The sequence below is a fragment of the Ochotona curzoniae genome, unplaced genomic scaffold, assembly GCF_017591425.1.
Source record: "Ochotona curzoniae isolate NIBS_2020 unplaced genomic scaffold, NIBS_Ocur_1.0 contig_3819, whole genome shotgun sequence".
Lineage (NCBI taxonomy): Eukaryota > Metazoa > Chordata > Mammalia > Lagomorpha > Ochotonidae > Ochotona > Ochotona curzoniae.
In genome coordinates, this window is record NW_024466004.1 from 30,841,434 (window position 1) to 30,854,336 (window position 12,903).

The 12,903-nt window shown below is 41.5% G+C and overlaps 1 protein-coding gene across 1 annotated transcript in view; it reads right to left on the bottom strand.

Annotated features, from left to right (window-relative positions):
• Positions 1–12,903, bottom strand: part of IMPG1 (interphotoreceptor matrix proteoglycan 1) — a 98,129-nt gene that overhangs the window by 21,209 nt on the left and 64,017 nt on the right. Inside the window, exons 13-14 of the mRNA XM_040983159.1 lie at positions 4,964–5,481; positions 2,720–2,939 (exon numbers count right to left, since the gene is read on the bottom strand). Of these exons, the coding sequence (XP_040839093.1) occupies positions 2,720–2,939; positions 4,964–5,481 (738 nt within the window). The remainder of the gene's footprint in view (positions 1–2,719; positions 2,940–4,963; positions 5,482–12,903) is intronic.

A 12,903-nucleotide genomic window follows, 5' to 3' on the forward strand; every position in this document is an offset into this window, starting at 1 on the left:
AGTGGGCAGACAGGAATTATCCAGTCATTTGCAAACTGTTAGCGTGGAGGGGAAGGACTCCCACAGGTCTGTCTAGTTGGCATCCAGCAGAGGGACCCTGCTGTCCAGCCAGATCAGCACAATGTGGGTTCAGGGAACCCATAAAAATTCAAGACTCTTGCTAAACTCCAGTGTCTTTTAGGAGATGCCCCACCTCAGGGTTTCCTCTTTAATGCTTGCTTTTATTTATGAAGTGAACATAAAAAAAAATTAAAACTTATTTCTGCAACAATTCTTGACTTTTATGTCTACAGTATAAGCTGAGGAAAGAACCCATCAAGCTTTCTGGTAACATGGGGGAGGGCACTGTGTATTTCTGCCGGCCCATGTTCCTGACCAGCACTTGGGTGACTACCCCCTCCTCAAACCCCGAGCACTAGACACACTCCAATATAGGCTCCTTCCTGCCTCACCACAGCCATTTTGGGGGTAGATTTGTTCAGAGAATTTTTCATTATTGGATTAGTGTGAAATGTCTACATTTGGTTTACTCCCTGGAAATCCGGTAAGGAGGAGTCTGGAGCATGAATTTACCCAAAATCTTAGTGTAACATTTCAGTGGTTTTTGGCAGTGTCACCCTTGTAGACATAAGTACTCATTCTTTCAACACGCTTTCATGTTCACTCTTCTACTTGGCTTGAGCATGCCAGCTTCTCTGCAAATTTTAGAGCTGATCAGGCCCAAGGTTTAACTACCTGTGGAAAGTATACAGTCGGAGCCAACTTCCCAAGTTGTCCAGCCCATACTGGCCTTTACTGTTTGACCATTAACAGTACAAATTGGGCATGGGCCCCACAGTACATCAGGTAGCCTGGAAGCATGCTTAGGTAGCTCAACATAAATTTGGTCTAACAGGAACTGAAAACTGTAATGGTTGTTACCGTTAATACTGCTATTGACTGCTTAAAGGAAAAGTTGCATAGAATAAGTCACAGGAAATTAGGAAAATAATTTCAGGTCCAATCTCCAACACAAAAACCTTGAAATGTAGGTTTTTATTCTTGTTAGTATTCTGTGAAGACCACCAGCTAGTAAGTCAATTATAACAATGTTGGAATGGCAACTACTAAGATTTATTAGACAACCTTAATTGTCAAACGCTGTGCTAGTATTGGAAATATTCCTCAGCACTATTTATCTTTATGCAGTTGTGGAAATTGAGTAGTGATATTAGCACACAGAATTTATATTCAAGGCTATGGACCCTCTAAACCACTGCTACCGTGTGCTTCCTCCTAGCGTACCCAGTGTCCCTTATTTGCATCTCATACCATCCTCCTATCTTCCATCCTTTATCTCAGGTACCCCCCAATGAGGAGCCTGCCCCACAGTGTCCCAAGCACATTGAGTCCCCTTTTTTCCCTTCGTGGGTCTTCCCACTGACCAGCCAGTGTTGCTGTTACCTAAGTTATCTGTGTGAGCCCCCTGAAGAAAGGGGATTGGACTCTCACCTCTGCAGCTTTCCAAGCTTTTCCTTCCTCCTACTGATTGAAGAAATCTGTCTACTAATTGTGCCTGGCGGGAGCCACCGGTTGCCTCTCAGAGCAGTGGTACCCTCTCTCTACCATGCATGAGGGCTTTGATTTCACAGGGAGCCCAGTGCAGAGGCTCAGTTTCCAGGTAGGAATGCCCAGGCTCAGTGCCTAAGGGCTGTCTGTCTTTTTAATGATCCTGTTTGCTGAGGTACTGGGGAAATTTCTTAAAGTTGCTCAAAGCAGGCTTTGTCAAAGCTAAACGCCTCCCTCTGAGTCTTCTGGTTTGCCTTTTGCCCAAGGCCTTTCCCCTCTGCTTTCATTGTTAGCCCACAGAGAGCCAAAGCCTGTGGTAAGGATGCACTTCAGTAATTCCTAGCCAATTAGGAAGCTTGGCTGTGAACCTGGCTGGAGGGTTGATTTGGCAAGAAGTCTGGAACCCGTCCCCTTGGCATCCTGGGAATTAAAAACAAAAAACTTCCTTCACTTGGTTAAACAGATTTTTGAAACTAATAGTAAACAATTTGAGCATATCTGATGGTGGTACACACACTGCTTTATTATCACGACAAATGTTTGCCTTCTGTTCTTCAGCTTTGGGCTAAGCTTCATATATTCTAGAAGTTTTTATCTGACGCTTCTTTATGTTAGCTTGCACTTGCAAGCCGACCTACGGCATATGATGGGAAGGGCAAGTTACGTTCTTTTTGGTGATGGTGAATGGACATTGTCTGAGTTCAGACTAGGATCTAGTGGTTCTTTCCTCAGAATGCTCACGTGTCATTTGGCATTGTGTTGGAAGAGGCTATTCTGGATTAACTGATTGGGAAGGTGCTTTAGAAAGAAGCCTTCTAGTTGTTGCAGCTCAGTGACAAAGTGCACTTTGACTCCTAGTCCAATGTTAATTATCTTGGCTATGGGCTGAGTTCTCAACTAAACCCATTCAGCAGTGCGAAAGTTTTGTTCTGGCAGGAAATGAAGGCTCTCGGAATGTGAAGGAAGAGGTACACTGGTTTTCTGCTTCATGGTCTAGGACAACATATGTTAACACTCCACCTTTCACACCACAGAAACTGACTTCTGAAAGGTCATCCTATTGGGTGATTTTTCTTTTTTTGTGGCCTGTAGTTTGAACCACATGCTTAAAAACCAAGCCAAAGGAAACAAGCAACTAACGGCTGCCACACAGGAGGGTGGGTTCCTTTACCTGGCTCAACATTGAGGGAGTAGTCGTCTATCTCCAGGTCAAGTTGTTGGGCAGCTGTGGAGCGGAAGTCCTCCAGGACGCCGTGCACTGCCTTGGTGAGGTTGTATGGCACTGACTTGGCAAACCTCACTCTGCTGTTCACAATCACACTCCCATTTCTGAAGTTAAGTATTTCAAGTTGCTTAAATCCTGTAAGATTTGACTGGAGATAGGGTACCAGCTGCAAAAAAAAAAAAAAAGATCACTGGTTTTTAACTGTGTTTAAGTGTTCAGTTGTTGCTAATTGTATTTATACTCCTCAATATCTGAGGCATACATCTCCTTTTTATTTTGAGCCTTGGCTTTACCATGTGACCAGAACACCACAACTTAATGATGTGTTTGCAATAATTATGTTCCCTATTCTCTGTGTGGATTGAGATGGATGGACAGTAATTTCTTCCTGATAATTTGTGAGAATGGGTGTTTTCTAAAAGTCCATGCCAATGCTATCAGTGAACTGGCAGTTCTAAGTTCAATTGTTTTAAAATGTCCAAGTAAATAAAAATACAATCCAAATGAAGCCCAGGAGGAGACTGATCCAAGCCTGTGTAAATGGGACAGCTATTTGGAAGCAACCAATTTGAAATGGCCGTATTGAAACAAACAGCACACGCATCAGTGCATCTGTCTCTACGGTAAATGTTCCATGGCCAACACAAATGTGGTGCAGGGGAAATAGCAGGGAACTGGCAGTCGGCAGCCCTGGATGCTGATCTTGTAGTTGTCCGGCTGGCCGTGTCACCTTCATGCAGCCACATACCCACTGTGCTGTGCCTCAGTGCTTTGATCTGCATTGTGAAGAACAAAAACTGCTTCCTCAAGGTTTGGGTTCTACACTGTAATTTCAGACTCCTGAGGCCTCGGGCTTCAACCTCCAGCACTGCTGCTTCTGAGCCACAGCATTCTGAGCTACTTTTACAGGAATCTTTGACACTCGGCAATGTCTGCTCTGTCCTTGGCTTTGAAGCGAGTCCCTGATGCATAAATTTATAAACTGCACACCTGTGAGCTTGAGGAACCCAAAGAGGCAAACTGTAATCTTGTACATGTGGCTCAGAATTACCTTTTAAACTTTCTGCTTTCCCTATCCAGCGAGAATCTTCATTCTGACCCTCGCCCACATTCTGCTTCCTTCACAAGGTTATTATAGAAATGACTTTATACAAGGCCAGGGACTTTGTTTAATCTACTGCGAATCCTTCTGCATACGCTGGACTCATTCTTGAAGTGTTTGGAATGGTAGGCCTCTTGAGAGCTTTCCTGTCTACACTTGTGCGCTCATAACTACTGCCTCAGCCCCATCTCTTTGGGAAAGGACCCTGACCAGTTACAGATGACATTTTCCAACTTCTCTTGCAGCAAGATGTGGCTATGGACTTGTTTATCCCAATAGTGTGATGGAAGTGATGTGCGCAATATCTATCACTTGGTTGCCAGCAAGCTGCTCTCCCTTGCCTTCCTCTTTCTCCTCCTCCTAAGTGCACAGAGATGTTACAGTGACCCTGCTCTGATCATACAACTTAGCAACCACCCGAGGGGTTGACAGTGCTACAAGATGGAGGAAATGTGGACTTCTGGATGATGGTAGAACAGAATTCGTCCTACTCAAGTATAAGAGAAGCAAACCTAAGTCTAATTGAAGTCAGTGCATTCTTGATGTCTTGCTTATGACAGCTTAGCATGAATCCTAATATAACTGGGCTAGATTCTCTGCAAAGCTGTTCCAAGAGTGTCCTAGTATTTCTTAGTGTGTGTGTGTGTGTGTGTGTGTGTGTGTGTAGGCAGAGGGGGAGTGGAGTGGAGTGGAGTGGGATGTGTTGGTAACCATGGTAGGGATGTCACAGACAAGGTCTTCAAATGTTCACTTGAGAAATATTATGTAGTTTGTAATATGTAATTATGTAAGTTATAGGAAATACAACTTGCATTCTGCAATCTGGTATAGACTGTGTAACCCATTTCATTTGGCATTGTGTAGAAGTGCCACATAGTCAACTCTATAAAAAGCTTTTACACCAGAACTTAGATAGCTGTATAGTAATATTCTGGCTTTAGACACTTTCAGATGTCAACTTCAGAAGAGTTTGCTCATACTGGTGACTCAAGACCTATAGTAATTATAGCATAAAACAATACCAACAACAGCAGTCAAAGGGAAGATAAGACACACAGAATTGGTAACTGTAAGCAATGCCTACTTACCAGCTGTGTGAATCGTTGCTCCAGAGTTTGGTACTCCTGTGAGCTCTTGTTGAACAGGTCATTGGAGAAGGGCATGTTAGCCACACGCAAGCTGAAGAATACTACCAGCTCCCGGCCTGTGGTAGCAATGGTCATGGAGCTAGTGGTGACATACTGTAAAGCTGGGGCAGATGTGGGATTCTCTAAGAAATGATCCAGGGTAGAAACAGATCCATTGAGTCCTGGGTCCTCAGAGAAAGCAGGAGTGTTTGACAGAGCTGTTACATCTAGGTCTCTGGTTGTAGCTTGGCTGCCCATACTCAATCCGCTGTCATCTGAAGATGCAAGTGAAGATGAAATTCTCGGAGTCACTTGACTAATGGCAGAATATTCACTCGTGGGGACTAGTAATGTCTGGTCAATAGACATTAGGTCTGTGGTGCTCTCATCAGCCAGAGAGAAGATACTCGGGGTCGTAAAGAATGATGGAGTTTCTGACAGGGAGGCAGACACCATAGCAGGTGGGGACCAAGAACTGTCTATGGAGACTTCTGAGGCCAATTTTTAGATCCGTGTATTTCCCAAAGGAGAGAAAATGAAAGAAAATACAAATAAGAAGTTAGGCTTAAAGGAATAGCATTTATTGATCATTTGAGTGGTCAAGCACACACATACATTACATATTTCTTGGAAAGAGTTACAGGAAAAGAGAAATCTACCATCCCCAGTTACCTATAATGATCAGGAATGAGTTAGGCCAAAGCAAGGAGCCAGGGGTTTTTCTCTTGTCCCTAAATGGGTGACAGAGACCCTAAGCACTTGGACCATTTTATGCTTTTTCCAATACCATAAGCATGGCTCTAGATAGTGGAAGAGCCAGGAATTGCCATTTGGGATGTTGGTATAAGAGGTGGCAGTTTTATTCACTGTGCTGCAGCACTAGCCCTGGCAATATATTTTTGTAAAAGAAAGATTTGTACAGGAAGGACAGGTATCAAATCATGCAAAGGGTGAATCCCTGTACCCATCTTGCTCTAGCCTGATCTTTCAGCATACTAAAAGGCCACCGGTAACTTAATTTCTGAAGGTCCTTCCCAGGCAGACACAGCAAACCTGGGTATCGGGTAGTATAAACTAAGTCACCACTGGGAGAGATTTAGATCCCAAATGACAGCTGGAATGGGATGGAATCGGATCCCACATCCCTACCTGGGATTTCTCCACAGCGAGCTTATTTACTTACCTTCCTATAGTACCATTGTGTGATACAGCTAAATTTATTCCAATTAAAGTATTTTGGTAGTTTTACTATTTGAAATTTACATTGTTTTGTTTATAATTGAAAAATATAATTGAATTTTCCAATTTCAAAATTGAGAGTGTTAAAGTGTAGCTGACACATGTGATTCAAACTTCATATTTTATATTAAAAGATTTGCAAAATTTGATATTTCAAGTCTTCATTGCTATTGCATTTTATGCCCTGATAAGGTTTATCATCACTTTGCATTGCTTTCTTGTGTTAGCACACATGGAAATACTGTAGTTTGCTCCCTTCTTGCTACAAAATTAAGATCAATAAATATTCATGAATTACGAGGGGTAGTGATATGAAACTTTCAGAAAGAGATTGAAGGATTATTAAAATGCTCCAACAAGCCTAAATTCAGAGCCACTGACAATATTGAAGGCATTAGGCGAACAAAACAGGGAGCCTTCTGTGATTACTGCAGTGGCATTTTGGCAAATATGCAGGAGAGAGCTGTTGAAATCCAAATGCTAAGCATGATGAATGGACTGTCTGGATGCAGATACAATCTCTGGACTTGAAGTGAGCTAATTTACCACAGTGCAATCACCAAAACTGAGACTCTAAGTGATAAACAACTGAGAGGTGGAATCATGTTAGTTTTATTACTTTCTTAAAATAAAACCTGCCTGTTGGTGAGTTATGCCCAGATTTCTGAGAAGTGCACTTCTCTTCACCTGGAGGGCTCCCAAGTGTCCCAGGTTCCCCCTCCTGTCAGAAATGATCAGTCATATAAGTTCTCTGGATATGCACATACAGCTTTACTCAGTTCTTTCTGGCAGTGGAATGAACATTTGTGTTTCCCCAAAACCCACATGTGGATGCAAGCCTTATCCCTTAGTGGTTGTAGATAAGGGGTGGAATTTTTGAAAGTTAAGTCCTGAGGATGGAGACCTCCTAAATGGAATGAGTACCATTGATGAAGAGATGCAGAGATGAGCTGTCCATGGGAAGAGAAATGGCAAGATGGGGGAGAATCCTGGACACTAAATGTATGAGAAATTTCTCATGTTTAAACCATCAGTCTTTTATTTTGAGTTAGCCTGATGAAGCTATGTATGGAAGGATCGGGAGTGTGTAAATTGAAAGTCTTCTGGTGTTATCTCTGGTGTGATTTGACTTCTTTGTGCTCTGAGAAATGCCTCTGAGTCCATGTTTCTGTAATGTGATTTCTGTGCACCTGCAGAGAAGGGTTGATCTGAGACGAGCAGTGTGACACATGTCTGCCTTCTCCTGGTTCATCCTCATATCACTCATACCTCACTATCTAGACTTAAACCAGCTTGAAATGGGCTGCTGAGTTATGTCAACAATCAGCTAAAATTAATTTATAATCAGCTCTACATAACAGCATCTTTACCTTCAAAACCAAACCTTACCAAATTCTTTCATTGATGGAACAACTGGCTATTTAAATATAAAACACAGGATAGTAACAATTACTTGGTTACCTGAGCTTCAAATGTGAGTGGGTATCTTGTATTTTCCTTTGAGTCTAGCAGTCATATTTAAATGTGGTTTAAAGACTCCTGTCTTTCAAACTCCAGATTGACACTAGCAAAATTGTAGTTAATTGCTCTGAGCTGGCTGGGAGGGGAAACATCCCAATCTTATGACTACTCATAAGTGCATTTTACAACAGCAACTTGGAAATAATTTGAAATGACATGAACAATATCTCTTCTCCTTTTGATGGGGAAAGCTTTGTTTCCCCAAAACTGTATTTTACATAATTGTTTTCTCCCTGATTCTTGAGTAAAAATTAGGGCTATGCCAACATGAATGTTTTTCTTACAATAGAAAAGTTTTGAAAGAGCCAAGGTCACTTATTTCATCATGAAGTATGCAAAATGAAGAGAGTCGATGACTATACTTGCTAGAGTGGGTAGATGGTTCCTGTAAAGCTGTGCATGTGTGTGATGGGGCACTGGTAACAAGCTGGCTGTAGCATGCAGGGCAGATGGCTATCTTGGTCACTTTCAAGAGGAATGCTTAAAGGAAGGGCCCTGGATGAAATGGTCTGATCCAGTGAAGTGGATCAAGGCCAGTGTAAGTTCTAATGAGATAAATCTGCAGGGTTCGGAGATGAACACAAGGGGATTTAGGAGTGTCAGAGCTGTGCTAGTAGCCAGAAGAGAGCAGAAGATAAGCAGGATGTGAGGGACAAGGGCAGGTGCAAGGATATTTTAAATGCTGCTGGAAAGTATCTCATATATACTGATCCATATGTATCAACTGCTTATGTTAACAGAAAATCTAAGATTTCTTGATCTAAAGGAGATCTTCAAGTAACATAAGTAGTACTTGCTTAATTTGACATTAATAACACACAATTGTTTATCTACAACCAGAAAATTATTACCTTTTTGGCACATTACAGAAATAGAAATTAGTGTATTCAAAACCAAAATAAAATTTCTGGTCCCAACAAGCTTATCATTTAGTGGAAGAATACTGGAATAAAAAGGCAAATAACATGCCTGGTGTTGCTAAATTCCAGGGCAATAAAAACGAAGCAGAAATGGAGATGGGAATGCAGAACTTGCAATTTTGCACTCAGCAGTCAAGGAGGCAATAGTATTAGAGCAAAATTCCATGTGCAAATGCAAAGTAGAAGATTGAAAGAGGCAAGTCTGTCATGTTCAAGGGACAGCTTAGCCTAGGCTGCAGGGCCAAAGTGGGATTCTACATGATCGGTCAGGCATTCAGTGGCTAAAGATGGTTTTTAAACACCAAGTGTAAGGAGGGACTCGAACAGCAGCTCTGGAGGCACCCACTATTTTGGACTTGGTACTCTTTTAAATATCTGTTTCCCCTAGGTCGGCTTCCTTTAGGTTCAAACTTTGTTAGTCCATGCTAATTTTGTAACCCTATTCCCACCGATCCATGGTAACTGACAGCCCTTTCCACCAATCCCTGGTGTACCCCACCTAATCCCCACCCACCTACCAATCCCCTGCAGCTCTGATAATGCTGTCCACCAATCCCTCGTGGCTCTGATACCTGCCCTGGCCACAAAACAGGCACGCTGCTTCAGGTATGGCCCCTCCTCGTGCTGCCCTTCCTCTGCCCAACATTTCCCTCTCCCCTGCACCCACCCCTGCCCTTCTCTTCCCCTTTCCCTGGAGCCCCCTCCTGCCACCATGGTAGGTGACATTTCCTTCCCCCTCTCTCCCTCTGCCTCCGCTTCTGTCCCTATCATGCTAAAAGAAAGGACCTGCTGGGTGCCTCAGTTGTCCGGCATAAATTGGCCACAATAAGCCACAATACCAATGAAAGCTTAGTTGCACAAAAAGGACTAACACCAAGTCTCAAATAGGTCTTCTAGGGACCCCTTCCAAGTGGGTGTTTACCCAGAATAAGGGAATAAATCAAACACAGAAAACACTTCTGCTGATAGCCAGTGCAGAGCAGCCATGGCCCCAAACATTTCAATGTGACAAAGCAATGTGCTTTGTAGAATTAAAGAGTAAACCTAGGAGGAAAAGAATTGAGGACTCCAACCCAGCAGAGAAGTAAAGGAAATGAAGGTTGATAGCAAGAGGAGACGCAGGCAACAGCTATGCAAAAGACTTAAACACCAGTGGTCCAGTAAGAAAGAGGGGTCTGTGCAACTGGGACTGCAGTTACCTGATGCGGAAACACTGCACTGAAAACTACAATCAAAATTTGAGAAGAATTTGCATTAAGTGGAAAAAACACTAAGCAAATAGAGTCAAAGTATTAACTAGTGGAAAATAAGAAAAACAGCAAAAATAGGTCAGCTAGATTGTACAATTTGAATACTGATTAAGTAGTTTATAGTATCACTGTAATGGAAGGGCCAAGAACAGACATTTTAAACAACTTAAATCCTCATTTAATACTAAGTCACTAAATGATATATGCAGGTAATACTCAAAATTACATATTCTGAAATTTGTGAAAAGTAAATTCCACAACTAGCTTACCGGGGTAAAAGGGACTGCTTTTGGTGAGTGGAGGTGTGAGCAAACACTGGTATTTGTTCAGAACACTTTATTATTTAAGAAAATCAACCTTTTCATTTTAAGATAATTACAGGTTCCAATGCAGTTCTAAGAGTGGTATCAACAAAAATGGCAGGGTAAGAAAGCATAAAATCTGTTTACGTGAAAATGACATTAACTTGGTTTTAAAAACTTACAGCAACCATGGAAATTCTTAACTGAGAACAATGGCAGAGCCTTGGTAAGAGCAGAAAACTTGATGACATTTTTAACTTCCTTAGCTCAGCGGTGGTCTTAAACAGCAGCCCTTACTTGGGTACTGTAACCCAGGGAGCAGAATGGGCCTCCTTCACAAAGTTCAGTGATTTTTTTTTTTTTTTTTTTAACTTTTATTGACTTCTGGCAAGACCAGCTTGAAAGATTTGCATTTATCTCTTCTAACTGGGATCACCCCTGAGGCTAAAGTGGCTGCTTGGGGAAAGTTTGTTTTATGTAGGTAAATGTTCTAATTGCTGCCATGTGAGGCAACTGTTAATGGCTTGGTACACAATAGACCAAGGGGTTTAGGAGGCAAGGTTAGGGAACAAACACTTTGAAAAGCTCTGACATTGTTACAATTTTAGAAGGCCACCCACAAGCCGTGGCTGCAAGGGAGCTGTTGAAGCACATAAGGAGGCCCTGACTGTCTTTGCCTGAACTTCATGCTTGGGCAAAAGCAGGCAGTGAAGTCTAGAAAGGGCTTTTATTTCTCCCAAAAGAACTTTCATAAAAGATTTCTGGGATTCCATAGTGTTGGGTTGCACATTCTTGAGAATGTACTAGAAGTATGGGAATTTTTTAGTATTTTTAAAAATGATTAACTTGGTAAGTTTTATGTTGTGAGAATTCTATTGAGAGGCAGAATGGCACAGAGATCGACCTCTTCCGCCTGCTATTTCATTCCCCAAAACAACTGCCATGGCTGGACCGCTGACATCAGCAGGCACGAACTCCTTCCGGGTCTCCACTGTGAGCTGCACCGACCCAAGGTCATGAGCCATTACTGCTTGCTTCCTAGGGTACCCATCAGCAGGAAGCAGATAGGACTTCATCACAGGCACTGCAGTAAGAGATTTTCAAATCCCAAACAACAATACACCTGCTGTACTACAATGCCCATTCCTGCTGCATGAATTTTACCTCAAAGAAAAAAAAATAGGACAGATCCTGCATACTCTAGCTCAGTTTCCCCTAATGGCTCCCTATAAAACATGAGTACTGTTACAACCAGGCTACTGTTTCCCTACGCAACATTATCTTTCTCACAATTGCAAGGATTCCATCAAGTTACCCTTTTATAGTCACCTCTGCCTTTGCCCATGGTTTCCTTAATACCTCACAAGCACTAATGTTTTCCATTTATATAATTCTATAATTTAAAATATTACATATGGGATAATATTCAAGTAACTTGTTGGGGTCTGAGCTCTCTTCCAACAAATCCTATCTGGTGAATGATACAGTTGAATTGTGCATCAACAACTTGTTTTAATACTTGAAGTAGTATTACATGGTGTAGATACTCCAAAGGTAGTTTTAACCATTTACTCATTTACTCATTTACTCATTTAAGCATTTCTGAGTTATTCTTAGTTTTTGGCAGTTATGACTCAAGCTGCTGTTAATATTTGTATTTAGGTTGTTCCATAAAGGTACATTTTCTTTCTTTACAACAAATGCTCAGGAATATGATAGCATACACGGTGCTTCAGCATTTATTTTAAAAAGTACTACCAAACTGTTTTATAGAGGCTGACCACTTTACATTTCCACTAGCAAAGAGACAATAGCTCCAATTTGTCTCCGTTCTGCAGCATTTGATGGTGTTATTATTTGTTTTTTATTCTGGTCATTTTGATGGCTGTGTAGCGATATTGTGGTCTTAACTTGGATTTCAGTTCCTAAAAGTGGTCTGAACATTGTTGCCTGTCTTTATGCCATCTGTATTTCTTGCTTTGCAAAATGACCCTCTCATCTTTGATTACTTTCCACTTGCAGTTTTTCTAACCTCTAAGTTTGAAAGGTTGTGTATGTATTCTACTTCTTATCAGATGTGGTTTGCAAATACTTTGTTCTAGTGTACAATTTTTCTTCTGCTTTCCAGAACCATTATTTCTTTAAGTAGTTTCTGAGGATAGAACAGACAAAGCAAAGTCCAGGAACTCTGTTGTGCCACTCCTTAGACACTAAGGTTCCCAGCTGGTCTGTCTGCCTCTGCATCTTTCAGAGGTTTCCTTCACTTGTTTGGTATACAATGTCTGGTCTTTTCATTGTACTAGGCAAGAGGAATGGGAGAAAAACAGATACTCTCTTCCTAGAAGGAATATACTTGACTTTAAAAATGATAATCCCATTTACTCAACAGTTTTAATAAATAAAACTGAAGAGACCAATAGATAGGCTTACTGGCTGGAAATAATTTTATGATAAAGAATAACCTTAACCAATCACAGAAGGTAAATTTGTGGAAGGCAAACAAAACAGCGCCAACATCTATGCAATTTATGTTCTTAGAGAATAGTAGGCCTATGGATCAGTAAAAGATCTCAGAGCCATGACAGTTTGATTTTGTTTTTTTTTTTTTTGCTGATGTGTGAAGGTAAAAATCCAGTTTGAATTTAGAGGTCCAGAAGATGTGAAGTAGC